The sequence below is a fragment of the Haliotis rufescens genome, unplaced genomic scaffold (genome assembly GCF_023055435.1).
Source record: "Haliotis rufescens isolate VD_foot unplaced genomic scaffold, xgHalRufe1.0.p SCAF_22, whole genome shotgun sequence".
Lineage (NCBI taxonomy): Eukaryota > Metazoa > Mollusca > Gastropoda > Lepetellida > Haliotidae > Haliotis > Haliotis rufescens.
Window position 1 is genome coordinate 3,330,265 of NW_025963913.1, and position 17,546 is coordinate 3,347,810.

At 39.9% G+C, this 17,546-nt stretch overlaps 1 protein-coding gene across 1 annotated transcript in view; it reads right to left on the reverse strand.

Annotated features, from left to right (window-relative positions):
* Positions 1-1,791: 1,791 nt before the first annotated feature.
* The window catches only part of LOC124136336 (S-crystallin SL11-like), a 57,543-nt gene continuing 41,788 nt past the window's right edge, over positions 1,792-17,546 (reverse strand). The window contains exon 5 of the mRNA XM_046502239.2: positions 1,792-6,724. Coding sequence (XP_046358195.1) covers positions 6,560-6,724 — 165 coding nt within the window. The 3' untranslated portion in view covers positions 1,792-6,559. The remainder of the gene's footprint in view (positions 6,725-17,546) is intronic.

Below are 17,546 nucleotides of genomic sequence, written 5' to 3' on the forward strand. Positions count from 1 at the left end.
TAGCAATTAATACCGTGTCATTACAAAGTAAATACGATCTCTTGTGGAAGTTGAGGGCATGAGCTGTATAAAAAATTAATAAGTTCTCTTAAAAGATCTTCAAAATAATTAAAACTGTTCTGGTAGCTTTAACAACAGATATGTTGTCATTTGGGAAATGAATGAGAGAGTCGGGCGCAATTTGATTGAAAAAAGACGTTAAGTGAGATTGGAAATTCTTCTGGACTTTTCACTGCGTATGAATACTTTCTTGTTAATGTATTTTTTTGCTCTCAATTCCAAATTGACGAAATGAAATACCACATTAATCATATATGAATTTAATCAATATTTGTAAGAACAACTTTCTAGCAACTCCACATTCTACTAACTAGGTTGTTCCAAATGAAATTTCTGGGTATCAAATGCTCAACAACACCCGCAAATCTGACAACACATACTGGTTATCACCAAATTAAACTTTGTCCGGCGGAATACACTGTCTAGAAACACTATACACAAATCTCTGATATATGAATATACATTTAATGATATATATGCTATAAAACCTATGACATACATGTAGACAACAATTTATCGCCATTTAGACCAGGGCGTCTCGACCTGACGGACATTATTTACTGGTGCCCTTGGACAATTTGCCTGAAAGCAGTCACACACACTTTGATTTAAAGAACTCAAGTCTTATTTATAAATTTCGATTGTTTGCTAACACTTTATATCGTCTTTAAATAACGATAAACTGTTCGTAATTCCTTGTACAATCAACGAAAGGACATATTGTTACGTGTTAAAGGCAGAAGAAAGATAGCTTTTTCGTTTTCCATAAATATTGATTGAGCAACTGTATAACACTATGTTTGATAAGAACACAGCTGAAGGATCTGGACCGGGGGTGTTTGTCATTTTTGCGCACAATACAATAAAATCCAAAAAGTTTATTTCTACTATTACACTTCATACAAAAGTGAGACTCGAGCTGCATGAGTGAGTGAGTGAGTTGGGTTTAACGCCGCTTTTAACAGTATTCCAGTTATATCATGGCATGTCAGCTAAATATGGGAGAAAAGCCCGAAGTGATGCAGACGTTTACCACTTCGGTGAAACCCACGAGCACGGGCATGGTGCTGACAAACCTAGAAACATAATCGGGGCGAACCGGGATTCGAACCCACAATCATAGGTTTCTGGCGTGCCCAAGGGACGCAACTCTGCACAGCGAACTGCGGCGCCTCAGACGACTGGGCCACCCGTGAACCTCGAGATGTACACATGCACCTGGGCCGTGGGTTCGACAGCCTTGTAAGGCAATTGTGACATTTACCCTAACTGTACCTGGAATCACACTTGTGCTATTTATTTGACGGGGGTATTTGGAGGTACTCTAAGACAAATAAAGGACTCGTGACAGTATTTTATCTGAAAAAAGCGAAGTTGTAAAAAGTATTTAGCCTCGGCTTCGCCTCACAATTTGTTATCGCAAATGTACCTTTTTTCCCAACAAATTCTTCTTCTATCTAGTACTGAGGTCAGTGACCAATAATGTATCGATAAAGCCTTTACCATGAAATAAGTAACTGTGACAATAGACATGATAATCAGTTGTATGGAAGCCAACTTCTATATTAACACTGTTTGGGTGTTTTGTTTGTTTCTTTGTTGTTTAACGCCGCACTCAGCAATATTCCAGCTATATGACGGCGGTCTGTAAATAATCGAGTCAGGACCAGACAATCCAGTGATTGACGTCATGAGCATCGATCCACGCAATTGGGATACGATGACATGCATGAACCAAGTCAGCGAGTCTGACCACCCGACCCCGTTAGTCGTCTCTTACAACAAGCATAGTCGCCTTTCACGGCAAGCATGGGTTGCTGAAGACCTATTCTACCCCGGATCTTCAAGGGTCACTGTTGGGGGGTGTCGGAGCAGGTACTGGCCGGATAATAAAGTAGCTTTTTTCTGTTCTGATAAAGGACCAGGAATCATGATCATTCTGATAAAGGGGCTGATTTCATCTACTGATAAAGGGGGTATTCCCATGTACTGATAAAGGAGCTGGTTTCCTGTTCTGATAAAGGAGCTGGAATAATGATCAGACAAAGGAGCTGGTACCATGTACTGATGAAGGGTCTGTCATCTACTGATAAAGGAGGCATTCATATGTACTGATGGAGGAGCTGGTATTATGTACTAATAAAAGAGGTATTCACATTTACTGGTAAAAGAGCTGTTTTCATTTTCTGATAAAGGAGCTGGAATAATGATCAGACAAAGGAGCTGTTTTCATGTTCTGATAAAGGAGCTGCTATTATGTACAGATAAAAGAGGTATTCACATCTACTGATAAAAGAGCTGTTTTCATGTTCTGATAAAGGAGCTGGTAGTGATGAAAGGATTAGTATCATGTGATGATAAAGGAACTTATGTCATATACCGATAAAGGAGTAATTATCATATGATAAAAAAAAGAGCCAGTCTCAACAGAAATAAAGAAGCTGTCCTCCATACAATTGTTGAAATCTTCCCCATCTTCTACTGTCAAGCAAAGTATGGGACAAGAGACATGGGAAAGACGCCTATTACTGATGCCATGTTTCCATAGTTTGGGATTAAAAATTAGCCATTGAGATAGCCAAACGTTAATTGCTGTAGGTAATGGGTAGGCCTTGCTGACGTTTTGAGATTGGTCCTCTGTAGATATACAAATAACACTATTACGTAAGAAGCAGGTCCAGCTTACCCTTTTCGCGAACACCTGGAGCCATCACTGACTTTCAGTGATCCATCCATATAATTGCATTACTGTTTTGCCTTTTGCGTCTTATGATTTCTGTTTCGGCAGATAATCGAGACTGATTATTCTCTGGCATTGGCGCTTTGAATTTACAAGCAAGGGAACCACATTGCTGACAGTACTCTCCAAGGTCTTTTGCCCACTTTCAGTATAGTCTCGACTGTGCAATTAGTGCCTTAAGGGAAACAAAGATGTGTTTGAACAACCAAAATCAAATCTGTTGGACTGCCAATTTGGCGGAGTCTTGTCACCTTTAAGATCAACAAGGCACTCACCTTTAAAACCAAAACCCTACCACCGCGACAGTGAGTTAGGGGTCGGGAATCAAGTACTCTGTGGATCCATATGGTGGGAAAATGTTACTTTTCATATAAATATACATGGATTGTACTTTCTTATTTTTCCGAATAATTCCCCGTACTACAGCCCTTAGCTTTCTTTCTGTCTATATTTTGTATGTGGCAAGAACAGGTTACTCTAAACACGAACTAGTGACTTGGCTGCCTTTATTTGGCTACACATAAGATAATGTCTTTGCATGGCATATACGTAAACCTAATCGTAATTCTCTGCATGGCACAAGTGTACAATGCTGGACTGCGTCTGACTATAATCGCATCTCAAATGAATGAACTAGAGCCAGGGGCATTATCTGACTATTCTTTGGTAAGAGGAACTGCGTCCACAACTGATATACCAGAACATGGAAACGTATTTGTGCATCTCAGATGTCACAAATAGTATTAAGGATATGGTCCTTAATGGCTACAATACTGAAATATAGTTTATGAAGTCTATACAATTGGCCCTTTGAAAATGCATAAGGGGAACAGAGACACTCTGACATATTAACATGACAAAATCTCATTTACGTGTTTTGGACAGGATGACCGAGTCCAGGTTCCACAATTAGACGAGTTGTGTCCCTTTGACGTGCCATGATCCTCAAATCGTAAAACAACACTACTGACTCACAGAAATTTGATCATAGCTGAAATACTTAACCTTGCATGCCTTAATGTAATGTATTTAAGATGATGTCATGTTAATATCTGTATTGTACCAACTCAGATGTCATACAATCATTGAACAAGTTAAATATTCAATGAAGTTAAAGGGTGCGTTTCCATTGCAGGTCAGTATATATATGGATTAATAAATTCTTTTAAGGTATATAAGCATCGAGATTTATGTTAAAAAACGTGTAAAGGCTACATATTGTAAAAAAGACGTATAACATTTAATAAATCGTTGCTGTGCCCTATGTTTGTAAATATACATATTTTATATGTGGATACCGTATATATGCGGACTACAGGTCTACCCGAATATGATCTTAGTTACATTGGTGTGATCTTTTTTTAATAGACATGCTGGATGTTCAAGAAATAATATTTTAGAGTACAAATTAATTGTTTGCATCCTGTGATATGAGAACCAAATTGTCTTGAAGCACTGACTGAAAAAGATATTCTTCGCCTCCTTCCCCAAGAATATTTAATTTACAGATTAAACATGATAATTATTTGAAAGTTGTTGTTTAATATTCCATTTTTTGTAGTTAAGTGGAGCTTATGTTGTTATATAACGACAAAGCATATGTGTGAATGTTTATTTTTTCAGAGTAGCTTCCTGAGCACAAGGTTGATAAAAAACTAATCGGGCAGTGTTCTTATTCCAACAACTAATCCTGATTTAAAAGTTCGCGACAAGGGATGAATCATTGTTATACACATGATTATATACAGTGGACAAACAGTACAATCTCTACACTAACATGATACTGAATCCTCCTGTGACATATAGGTATTGTGGTAAACTTTCCTAAAATAACCCGTATTGAAAAATATAAACTTATATAAACTTACATATTTTGAAGCACATACCAATCGCTGATGTAACTATTGTATTGTTTTTAAAATGATTATTTTGTCCTAAACCGAAAGACATATCCTGTTAAGATAGTACCTATTTCTCATATGAATTAATTATAACTGAATGAAATTACAATACATTTCGCAGAAACATCGTTTGAAGCACCTGTAAAAGGTCCTGGGGAAACATTTTGACAGCGTTTGTACGAGAATTGTTCTGAGATATGAATCATAACATGCAGAAAAATTAACTACCAATATCTAATATCTATCATTGTTAGCTACTGTCTTGTTTCGTAAAAATATGTGTTGGCCTTATTTAAAAAAACATGTAAAAGAAGATCCTATATTCCATCAAACATAATTATACATGACAAAGTCCATAATATTAATGAAATATCCTTTGAAGCACCCGTAAAAGGGTTTACGGGAAGATGTCCTGCCAGCATTTGAACTGACAAACTATTGGCATTTCTTTTGAACGTATATCTTTTAAATCGAAAAGAAAACATTACACCAACGATGAGGATGTGTTTGTGAAACAAAAAGTCACTTCACGGGCAAATCATTCTTTGGGTAGTGGCAAGATTTGCCTCTTGCATTCAATATACATGAACATTCTTTACACATACATCTATGCATCATCGATGCCCATTTAAAAGATAAGATGAGAAGAGGAATACTTGACTTTGACTATTTTACACAAAAATTGTAACGACCGAGCATTTTATATTCAGGGCAGGGTGGGGATTAGGTCCGGTGAGGGTGAGTTATCTGGGGGAAGTATTGGCCCTTCGAGTTAAACAATGAAATAATTGTGAGCTGCATATACGGGAAGACCTGAACAAATAAATTAAACTGTTCGACTTCTTTCATAGGGGGCATAATAATTTAGCGATATGAGCATCCATTTGGTAAATGGAATCTAGCGCATTATAAATGCACTTCTTCTTATTATTATTAATAAAATGATTTTGGAGCAGTGACCAATCCCCATCCCGAAAATTAAATGGTTGGTCCATAAGCTATAATACACATTACGGTAAGAAAGTACACATTTAAAAGTCATGTGAACTTAACAATGTCTGAGTTTAAATTTAACTTCCATCTACTCTTTACCAAAAACGCCTTTCTGTGATAACAGTATATTAGCGTATTAAGGGTTAAGACAATGTATGTCTAAGACGCCAATTTGAACGAGCAGCGTAATTGCTGTTGGACACACAGACTTTATGTAACTGAGATATATAGCGACGCATTATGTATTCTCCCGTGCTTTACACACGCTTGTCAGTGGATCAAATCGGTTACCAACTTGATTGGTACAGTCATATATTATATTACAGAAAAGCATACGATTTAATAGAAATAGTTTCAAATGAATAATGTGACAGTCATTGCCATCTTTAACGTTTTCAACAATGACTGGAGAACATAAGACATTTGAAAATATTTTCAGGACAAAAGTTTAAAGGATGTCACACATGCCATCTTTTCAAAAATGTGAAGAATGTTTTGGTAAAGTTAACTGTAGAAAGTAAGTGAATGAGTATGCTTTTGTGCCGCTTTTAGCAATATTCCAGGAATATCAGGGCGGTGACACCTTAAGTGGGTTTCACACATTGAACCCATGTGGGGAATCGAAACCGTGTGTTCGACGTGAAGAGCGTACGCTTTAACTACTAGGCTACCTCGACGCATCTATGAGACGGAATTTCTTCGCGAAAATGAATATCTTACTATTTCTGGTCAAATCGTATGCAATATATAACATTCATACACAAATCTGTCAACAACCGTGCGATATTGAATATGCTGCCATGTATACACGTACGTAGCCAATAAGATGACGTCGTGATGATGTCATAAATGAATGACGTCATAATCAGATGACAGTCTTGACCCGCTTTGTGAGGTAGTTGTGAATGTTGTCATGGCTACCCACTCGATTTCGGTGTGCCTTCACCTTTGGGCTGTCCTTAAGAATGTCCGACCTTTGGTCAAGGGGATACTCCATGACGTCATACACGGCAAGGTCGGCAAGCGAGAGCTGGAAATACGAAATGAGTCAGGTTTAATGATGAAAACTGCAACTCTTTATACAGCTGTAAATCTATGCTTTTATTTTATTTTAATTAATAACAATGACAATCATTTATTGTTCTTTTGGCCAACAGACCCAGACAACATATGAATTTACCTATATAATAGATTGTACACATGTGCGCTGGGCATAACTTATTGTTTGATATTTCCATGGTTCTTGAACATACAATACGGACATTTAGCAGCATAAATATTGTTTTCTTCTTATTTGATAGGGGGCACGGATGGCCCAGTCGTCTAAGGCGCCGCGATTCGCTGTGCAGAGTTGCGTCCTTTGGGCACGCCAGAAACCTATGATTGTGGGTTCGAATCCTGGTTCTCCCAGGTTATGTTTCTAGGTTTGTCAGCACCATACCCGTGCTTGTGGGTTTCACCGAAGCTTTCCTCCTACATTAAGCTGACACGCCGTGATATAACTGGAATACTGTTAAAAGCGGCGTCAAACCCAACTCACTCACACTCCTATTTGATAAGCCAATGGATCTTATGTCATGACAATTAATAATATTAGAGGGAAAATATGAAGAGCGTTTATCATTATATTGGGACAGTGCTAAAAACACTATAAAAAACTATAAATTCGGTATCAGTTTCAATATGAAGCAAAGGATACAAGAGGTAAAAATGAATTTTACATAGCGGATACCATGTGATCATAATTTGACCGCTGATATGTTCATTCATGCTCAGTTAAACGTCAAATGGCACTGTGGTATTACTAGAGATGTGTAAGAGAATATGACGTTTAATGACGGCGTGTCGACTTCAAGCACCCCGTCGTCGCCTCATGTGACATGGAACCGTCTTAACGTCATGACGACGTTCACATGGCGTGGAAGACAACGTGCACTGATTGCAGGGACGTAGTTGTGGTAAGTGGTATCATCTCTTCTAATAGAACGCGGGACGTTACTCATATGTTAGCATTTGCCCATTAACCGTCAGGCTTCCTCATAACCCCCTTTCCTCATTTGGGAATAGGTAACCAGTAAGTGAGTGTGGTTTTACGCCGCCTTTAGCAGTATTCCAGCAGTATCACGGTGGGGAACACCAGAAATGGGCTCACACATTGCATCCACATGGGGATTCGAACCTGGGCCTTCGGCGTGACGAGGGAAGGTAATAACCACTAGGCTACCCCACCGCCCCAATGTGGGAATAACGTCACAAAATAAGAGAGGCAATTGTAATGACAGGGTGGCAATCATAACAATTAACAAAGAAGGACAGAAACGTAAGACGAGACATTCAATTTATGCAGCGTCAATCACGGCATTGCCAAAAAGCCAATAAATACATGTATTAGAAATAAGTAATCATCAAAATTGATTTTGAGAGCCATGTTTGTAATGTCATATATATTAACGATTTAAAGTTGCCTCATAACAAAATATGTTAGGATTCAAACAACATTTCAGATCAGAATATCAGAAAATAAGTCCTACTGAATTTTCAATTTAGATCGACTAGTGGTGCATTCAATTTTTTTCTGGAAGATGTAAACGAAATAACCTCTACTCAGCCCTTAGCACCTTGTATAGACAGTATAGAATTGTATCCTAACGTGTAATAGGATATAATACGTTTAATGGAGTTTACTAAAAAATGTTCACACTGCAGCGACGTTAAACTATATCTGTGTTCCCTACCTAAACACTGTAGCAAGCGATTTCCAATATCCATAACTAGTTAAACATAAGATACACAATTATGTCATCTCACATCTCCACAAAGAGAACCTGACCATACATTGACGATGACAGTATCTTTAAAAACATCGATGGTTTATTGAAGTAATCCATTCATCTCGGCCCCGTTTCACATGACGATCTTAACGCAACGACTATCGTTAGTTTGTGTTAATGTATGGGAGTGACGATGTTCGTGGCAATAAGATCGCTTTGTAGAATAGGCCCTGGTTATTTTCTCCATTAAACCTCGATGAAAAAACATTGTAATGTGTAAAATCCACTTTAATCACATGTAAGATGTTAAGAGTAAGTATTAAACGTGTCGTATCAACGATGCATCTTTAACAATTCTGCATTGCCCGCAGACATAAACCAAAGGCGAAGTCCAATAAATGCGCTTCAGTGCAGTCCCCAGAACGTGGTATTACAACGGCTAAAATACTTCTGTGTTCACAGCAAGTGGTGTTTGCCTCGGGTTATGCGAGATCATTATTGTACAGTGAAATACTTGAGCGTATATATCGAGCGTGTTTACATTTTGACACTTTCCAATAACAGGTGTAAAGTTTCACAAAACTTGAAAATGAAAAGAATAGATTATGTATTTTATTAAAGGTTCGTAGTGATAATGCTTGCAACTGTAATGCATATATTTGTTTTCTTCTCTTCTATGATCTACACAACTCGGTCTATATCTATAGTATACCCTATATGTTGGAATGGCAACGAGTCATAAGAACGGAAAACCCTTAAACTTACATTACATCCATTAAACGTGCATTGCATTAATTAACGTACACTGCATACTTTAAACGCACACTGCATCCATTAAACGAACACTACATTCATTGAACGCACAGTACATTCAATAAGCGTACACAACATCCAAGAAACGTACACTACATCCATTAAATGTACATTGCATTCACTAAACGTACATTGCATTCACTAAACGTACACTTCATCCTTTAAAGGTACACTACATTCATTAAACGAACACTACATTCATTGAACGCACACTGCATCCATTAAACGAACACTGCATCCATTAAAGGTACACTACATCCATTAAACGTACACTCCATCCATTAAACGTACACTTCATCCATTAAACGTACACTCACTACATTCATTAAACCAACACTACATTTATTGAACGCACACTGCATCCATTAAACGAACAGTACATTCAATAAGCGTACACAACATCCAATAAACGTACATTCCATCCATTAAACGTACACTGCATCCATTAAACGTACACTTCATCCATTAAACGTACACTACATCCATTAAACGTACACTACATCCATTAAAGGTACACTACATCCATTAAATGTACACTGCATCCATTAAAGGTACACTACATCCATTAAATGTACACTGCATCCATTAAACGTACACTGCATCCATTAAAGGTACACTACATCCATTAAAGGTACACTACATCCATTAAATGTACACTGCATCCATTAAACGTACACTGTATCCATTAAAGGTACACTGCATCCATTAAAGATACACTGCATCCATTAAAGGTACACTACATCCATTAAACGTACATTGCATCCATTAAACGTACACTGCATCCATTAAACGTACATTCCATCCATTAAACGTACACTGCATCCATTAAACGTACACTGCATCCATTAAAGGTACACTGCATCCATTGAACGTACACTGCATCCATTAAACGTGCATTCCATCCATTAAACGTACACTGCATCCATTAAACGTACACTGCATCCATTAAACGTACCCTGCATCAATTAAACGTACACTGCATCCATTAAACGTACACTGCATCCATTCAAGGTACACTGCATCCATTAATCGTACACTGCATCCATTAAACGTACACTGCATCCATTAAACGTACACTGCATCCATTAAACGTACATTCCATCCATTAAACGTACATTCCATTCATTAAACGCACACTACGTCCATACGGGGGTTCTTTAAGATTAAAAAGAACATGTGCATTTGTGTACGACATATCGTGTTTTCAATATTCAAAAACAAGCCAAATAATCAATCCCCTTGCCAAACCCTTCCTTTAAAAACAACCCAGTGGTCGTGTTTACCTTAATGAAGCAGTAGGCCGCGCACCGCCGATGAAAACAAAACAGAATATGCAAGGTCAAGGTCGTCAAACATCAAAAAAGCCCGCCTGTCATCCCTGTGTGAAATGTGCGTTGTCTTTAACCGGGGTCAAGGAGTGCTGTAGAGTTCCCCCTTATTCACGTAGTGCTGGGTGTACATCGAGATTGACCTACTTGCTAACTATATCAATGAGCTACGAGATGCCACGATTCTGATTGCTCATAAATCAATGAAAGAAGTTCGTAAGTGTCAACCAGTGCAAATTCGGGACTTGAGCTGGGTGCTAGACTCCCCGAGGCTCTTGTGAATGTTTTTATACACTATTCTGGTAGGTCGCTTGTGGGATGTTGGAATATCGGTTCTGCTCGTGAACTTATTGTACACGCATAAGGTTGTCATGACTGTCATTCTTTATAAAGGTGAACATGATCGGCATCGCTATCAAAGGTAACTTTTTTGTGAGATGAAATGGGGAGGACGCCCATTTTGGTGTTCCCCGTCGTAATATTGGGAGGCGTGGCTGGAAATGAATTCATTTAGATGTATGGCATTTTCAGTACGAAATGGGGTTTAATGTCATGTTTAACAAGGATGTTTAACTTATGTAGAAATGCGTGCGTGCGTGGACTAATATCTTTTTAGTGCTACCATACGGCAGTTTAATGGATACCCTACTCAAACACATTCTACTGACACTGATTAGACCAGTCCTTTAGACTCCTTGATGCCGAGAGCCAGGCAGTGTAACAACAAGCACCATATCTCAACGCATTTGGGAACGACCCGACAGGGGATCGAACCACTGACTTTCCGCTCTCTGGGAAGACGCTCTATCCACTAGACCACGGAGGCGGTTGTTTGTTTTAATAGTATCTGGTTTAGAATTAGGAGTGTTCAGTCCGTCTGTCATGCGGTGTTTGCATACAAGTGTGTCATAATGACTTACTACTAGTTTGTAGTTTGTGTGGCTTCCTTATACCTGGGATGTCCGTATACATGGTGTGTCCGTATACTTGGTATGTCCGTATACATGGGATGTCCGTATACATGGGATGTCCGTATACATGGGATGTCCGTATGTATGGGATGTCCGTATACAGGGGATGTCCGTATGTATGGGATGTCCGTATGGATGGGATGTCCGTATGTATGGGATGTCCGTATACCTGGGATGTTCGTATACCTGGGAAGTCGGTATGGATGGGGTGTCCGTATACATGGGATGTGCGTCTGTATGGGAAGTCCGTATGGATGGGGTGTCCGTATACATGGGATGTCCGTATGTATGGGATGTCGGTATGTATGGGATGTCCGTATGAAAGGGATATCCGTATGGATGGGATGTCCGTATACCTGGGAAGTCGGTATGAATGGGATGTCCGTATGTATGGGATGTCCGTATGTATGGGATGTCCGTATGGATGGGATGTCCGTATACATGGGTTGTCCGTATACATGGGATGTCCGTATGTATGGCATATCCGTATACCTGGGATGTCCATATGGATGGGATGTCCGTATGGATGGGATATCCGTATACATGGGATGTCCGTATATATGGGATGTCCGTATGGATGGGATCTCCGTATGTATGATATGTCAGTATACATGGGATGTCCATATACATGTACATGGGATATCCGTATGTATGGGATGTCCGTATACCTGGGGTGTTCCTATACCTGTGAAGTCGGTATGTATGGGATGTCCGTATGGATGGGATGTCCGTATACCTGGGTTGTCCGTATAGATGGGATATCCGTTTGTATGGGATGTCCGTCTGTATGGGATGTCCGTATTTATGGAATGTCCGTATTCCTGGGATGTTCGTATACATGTGAAGTCGGTATGTATGGGATTTCCGTATGGGTGGGATGTCCGTATACCTGGGTTGTCCGTATACATGGGATATCCGTATGTATCGGATGTTCGTATGTATGGGATGTCTGTATGGGTGGGATGTCCATATGAATGGGAAGTCCGTATGGATGGGATGTCCGAATACCTGGGTTGTCCGTTTACATGGGATATCCGTATGTATGGGATGTCCGTATGTATGGGATGTCCGTACGGATGGGATGTCCATATGGATGGGATGTCCGTATGGATGGGATATCCGTTTACATGGTATGTCCATATGAATGGGATGTCCGTATGGATGGGATGTCAGTATGGATGGGATGTCCGTATGGATGTGATGTCCGTTTGGATTGGATGTCCGTATCCCTGGGATGTCAGTATACCTGGGATGTCCGTATGCATGGGATGTCCGTATACATTGGATGTCCGTATGGATGGGATGTCCGTATACATGGGATGTCCGTATGGAAGGGATGTCCGTATGTATAGGATGTCCATATATATGGTATGTCCGTATGTATGGGATGTCCGTATACCTGGGATATCCGTATGTATCGGATATCCGTATGTATGGGATGTCCGTATGTATAGGATGTCCATATACATGGTATGTCCGTATGTATGGGAGGTCCATATGAATGGGATGTCCGTATGGATGGGATGTCTGTATGGATGGGATGTCCGTATGTATGGGATGTCCGTATGGATGGGATGTCCGTATGGATGGGATGTCCATATGGATGGGATGTCCGTATACATGGGATGTCCGTATACATGGTATGTCCGTATGTATGGGATGTCCGTATACATAGGATGTCCGGATGGATGGGATGTCCGTATACCTGGGATGTCCGTATGTATGGGATGTCCATATACATGGTATGTCCGTATGGATGGGATGTCCGTATACCTGGGATGTCCGTATGTTGGGATGTCCGTATGTATGGGATGTCCGTATACATGGGATGTCCGTATGGATGGGATGTCCTTATGTATGGGATGTCCGTATTCATGGGATGTCCGTATATATGGGATGTCCGTATCCATTGGATGTCCGTATGTATGGGATGTCCGTATACATGGGATGTCAGTATGGATGCCAAGTCAGTATGCCTGTGATGCCGTAAGTCACCGCATCCGTATACTTATAATATCCACATTGAGGTAGTGTCTATCCACATATTCGCACTGTGTATGTATGCTGGTGATGTCCGTATACCTATCTCTTTCGTATGCTGCTAATTTCAGTATACTACTCGTGTTTGTATGGTGGTGATGTCCGTATACTGATCGTGTTATTATGCTGGTGAAGTCCATATACTAATCGTGTTTAATGCTGTTGATGTCCATATACTAATCATGTCTGTATACTGATGTCAGTATACTAATCGTGTTTTTTACTGGTAATATCAGTATACCAATCGTGTTTAAATGCTGTGATATCAGTATACCAATCGTGTTTGTATGCTAGTGATGTCTGTATACCAATCATGTTTCTATGCTGGTCATGTACATATACTTATCGTATCTGTATGCTGGTGATGTCCATATACTCATAATGTCTGTATGCTGTTGATGTCCATATACTAATCATGTCTGTATGCTGGTGATGTCAGTATGCTGGTGATGTCAGTATACTCACCATGTCTGTATGCTGGTGATGTCTGTGTTTGCATCCTGGCGATGTCCTTATACTAATCATGTCTGTAGGGTGGTGATGTCAGTATACTAATCATGTCTGTATGCTGGTGATGTCAGTATACTAATGCTGGCGATGTCCGTATACTTATCATATCTGTATGCTGGTGATGTCCATATACGTATCATATATGTATGTTGGTGATGTCAGTATACTAATCATGTCTGTAGGGTGGTGATGTCTGTATACTAGTCATGTCTTATGCTGGTGATGTCTGTATACTAATCGTATCTGTATGCTGTCGATGTCCGTGTACTAATCATGTCTGTATGCTGGTGATGTCCGTATACTAATCATGTCTGTATGCTGTTGATGTCTGTATACTAATCGTATCTGTATGCTGGTGATGTCTATATACTAATCGTATCTGTATGCTGGCAATGTCCATATACTAATCATGTCTGTATGCTGGTGATGTCCGTATACTAATCATGTCTGTATTCTGGTGATGTCTATATACTAATTATGTCTGTATGCTGGTCATGTACATATACTTATCGTATCTGTATGCTGGTGATGTCCATATACTCATAATGTCTGTATGCTGTTGATGTCCATATACTAATCATGTCTGTATGCTTGTGATGTCAGTATGCTGGTGATGTCAGTATACTCACCATGTCTGTATGCTGGTGATGTCTGTATACTAATCGTGTTTGCATCCTGGCGATGTTTATATACTCCCCATGTTTGAATGCTGGCGATGTCCGTATACTAATCATGTCTGTATGCTGGTGATATTCACATATCCTAATCATGTCTGCATGCTGGTGATGTCAGTATATTCATCATGTCTGCATGCTGGTGATGTCCGTATACTAATCATGTCTGTATGCTGGTGATGTCCTTATACTAATCATGTCTGTAGGGTGGTGATGTCAGTATACTAATCATGTCTGTATGCTGGTGATGTCAGTATACTAATGCTGGCGATGTCCGTATACTTATCATATCTGTATGGTGGTGATGTCCATATACGTATCAAATATGTATGTTGGTGATGTCAGTATACTTATTATATCTGTAGGGTGGTGATGTCTGTATACTAATCGTATCTGTATGCTGGTGACGTCCGTGTACTAACCATGTCTGTAGGGTGGTGATGTCTTTATACTAATCGTATCGGTATGCTAGTGATGTCCATATACTTATCATATCTGTATGTTGGTGATGTCAGTATTCTAATCATGTCTGTAGGGTGGTGATGTCTGTATACTAATCGTATCGGTATGCTGGTGATGTTCATATACTTATCATATCTGTAAGTTGGTGATGTCAGTATACTAATCATGTCTTATGCTGGTGATGTCTGTATACTAATCGTATCTGTATGCTGGCGATGTCCGTGTACTAATCATGTCTGTATGCTGGTGATGTCCGTATACTAATCATGTCTGTATGCTGTTGATGTCTGTATACTAATCGTATCTGTATGCTGGCAATGTCCATATACTAATCATGTCTGTATGCTGGTGATGTCCATATACTTATCATGTCTGTATGCTGGTGATGTCCGTATACTAATCATGTCTGTATGCTGGTGATGTCTGTATACTAATCATGTCTGTATGCTGGCGATGTCCGTATACTAATCGTGTCTGTTTGTTGGTGATGTTCATACAAATTTGATGTCCTTTTGTTTGCCGTGCCGATATGCAGGCGCCGTATCCGTGTGCGTTGGTTTTCCTTGTTACGTTATGCGTATTGTGTCAGTATAGTCGTCACTTTGATGGGAGCGCAAGGATAAATGAACAGTGAGTTAGTGATTGAGTCAGGCTTCACGCCGCAATAATCCTGCAATATCACAGCGTGGGGCATCACGTTGTTTCAAGGAGAGGGTTCGAACCCGTGCCTTTCGCACAAATGCAAAAATGCCTTTATGCAAGTCCACTTAACATGAATGTATAGAAAATACATTCCAAAGTGTAGGATCCCTAGGGAGCTGAAAATGAAATTCGAGTGCACAGTGATCCATTGATCGAGGTAATAAGAACGTAGTGCCATGAGCATTCACTGCGTGTTCATATCAGACAAAGAATAATACGGACCATTCTAATCAGGTATTCGGGTCAGTACGAACATGAAGCTAGCTATCAACATCAACCGTACCCCTATGCCTCTGAATCCCAACGGGGAATAATTAAATAAAAACACCTTGCTATGCGCTATTCACATGCAACACTTCAAACGATAGCTGCACCAGCTGCAGAGGTTATATCTCACCACAGCTTTGACAAACACGTAAGAAAGGTACATCAGCTCGGTTAGACACAGTCATCTTCTCATTGATATCCAATGTGCATATCCACATAAGAGAGTTGATTGAACAAAGCCTCACATAGAAGAGGACCGCCTCCGTGGTCTAGGTAGCGCGTCCACCCGGAGAGCGGAAGGTCCGGGGTTTGGTCGACTCGGAGTCAGTATACTGTGTCTGAGTGGGGTATTCATGTTAAACTGTGGCATGATATCTTAGTGGGCACTATAAAACGGCATCAGTGCGGACTAGTACAAGCAGCCACACACACACACACACACACACACACACACACACACACACACACACACACACACACACACACACACACACACACACACACACACACACATGCATGCACGTCGCTATATAAGTCTAATAATCTTGGTCGCGACGTCAAACCCCATTTTCACCTCACCTCACACAGAAGGAATTGTGTGATAGTGAAGTCTTATGTTGTGGACATAACATGATGTCATAGAGGTATATCCACAAAATCTTGAGTCAGTTGAGCAAATTGTTTCCCTGTGACAAGTCAGTGAAACAATAAGATGCCAGTGACCACTGGAAAATGGCAGACTTGATGAACCCGTGCACATAGCTATTCCATTCCATCCATTCCAAAGAGATATATCGGGTCTTTAATATTATATCAAACTGATTACTTATAATATGCAAACATGAAGTCTGTATCACAAATGTAAGGAACTATTATGGCAATGGTGTGTCAATAAATGTTTTATCCTCATTGTTTAAGACTACATTGTATACGGGCAAGCTTTTAAAAAGAATTTCTATTTTATTTTTTTAATCCAAACACGTCAGATGTATGGCAACAGTTGTCTGGGAAGGATGACTCACTAGATCAAGAAGGATGATAACGATTGCTTCCTGTGGTCTGTGTACAGTGACACACTAGATCAAGAAGGATGATAACGATTGCTTCCTGTGGTCTGTGTACGATGACACACTATAGCAAGAAGTATGGCAAAACTTGCTTCTTGTGGTCTGTGTACGGTGACTCACTAGAGCAAGAAGTATGGCAAAACTTGTTTCTTGTGGTCTGTGTACGGTGACACACTAGAGCAAGAAGTATGGCAAAACTTGCTTCTTGTGGTCTGTGTACGGTGACTCACTAGAGCAAGAAGTATGG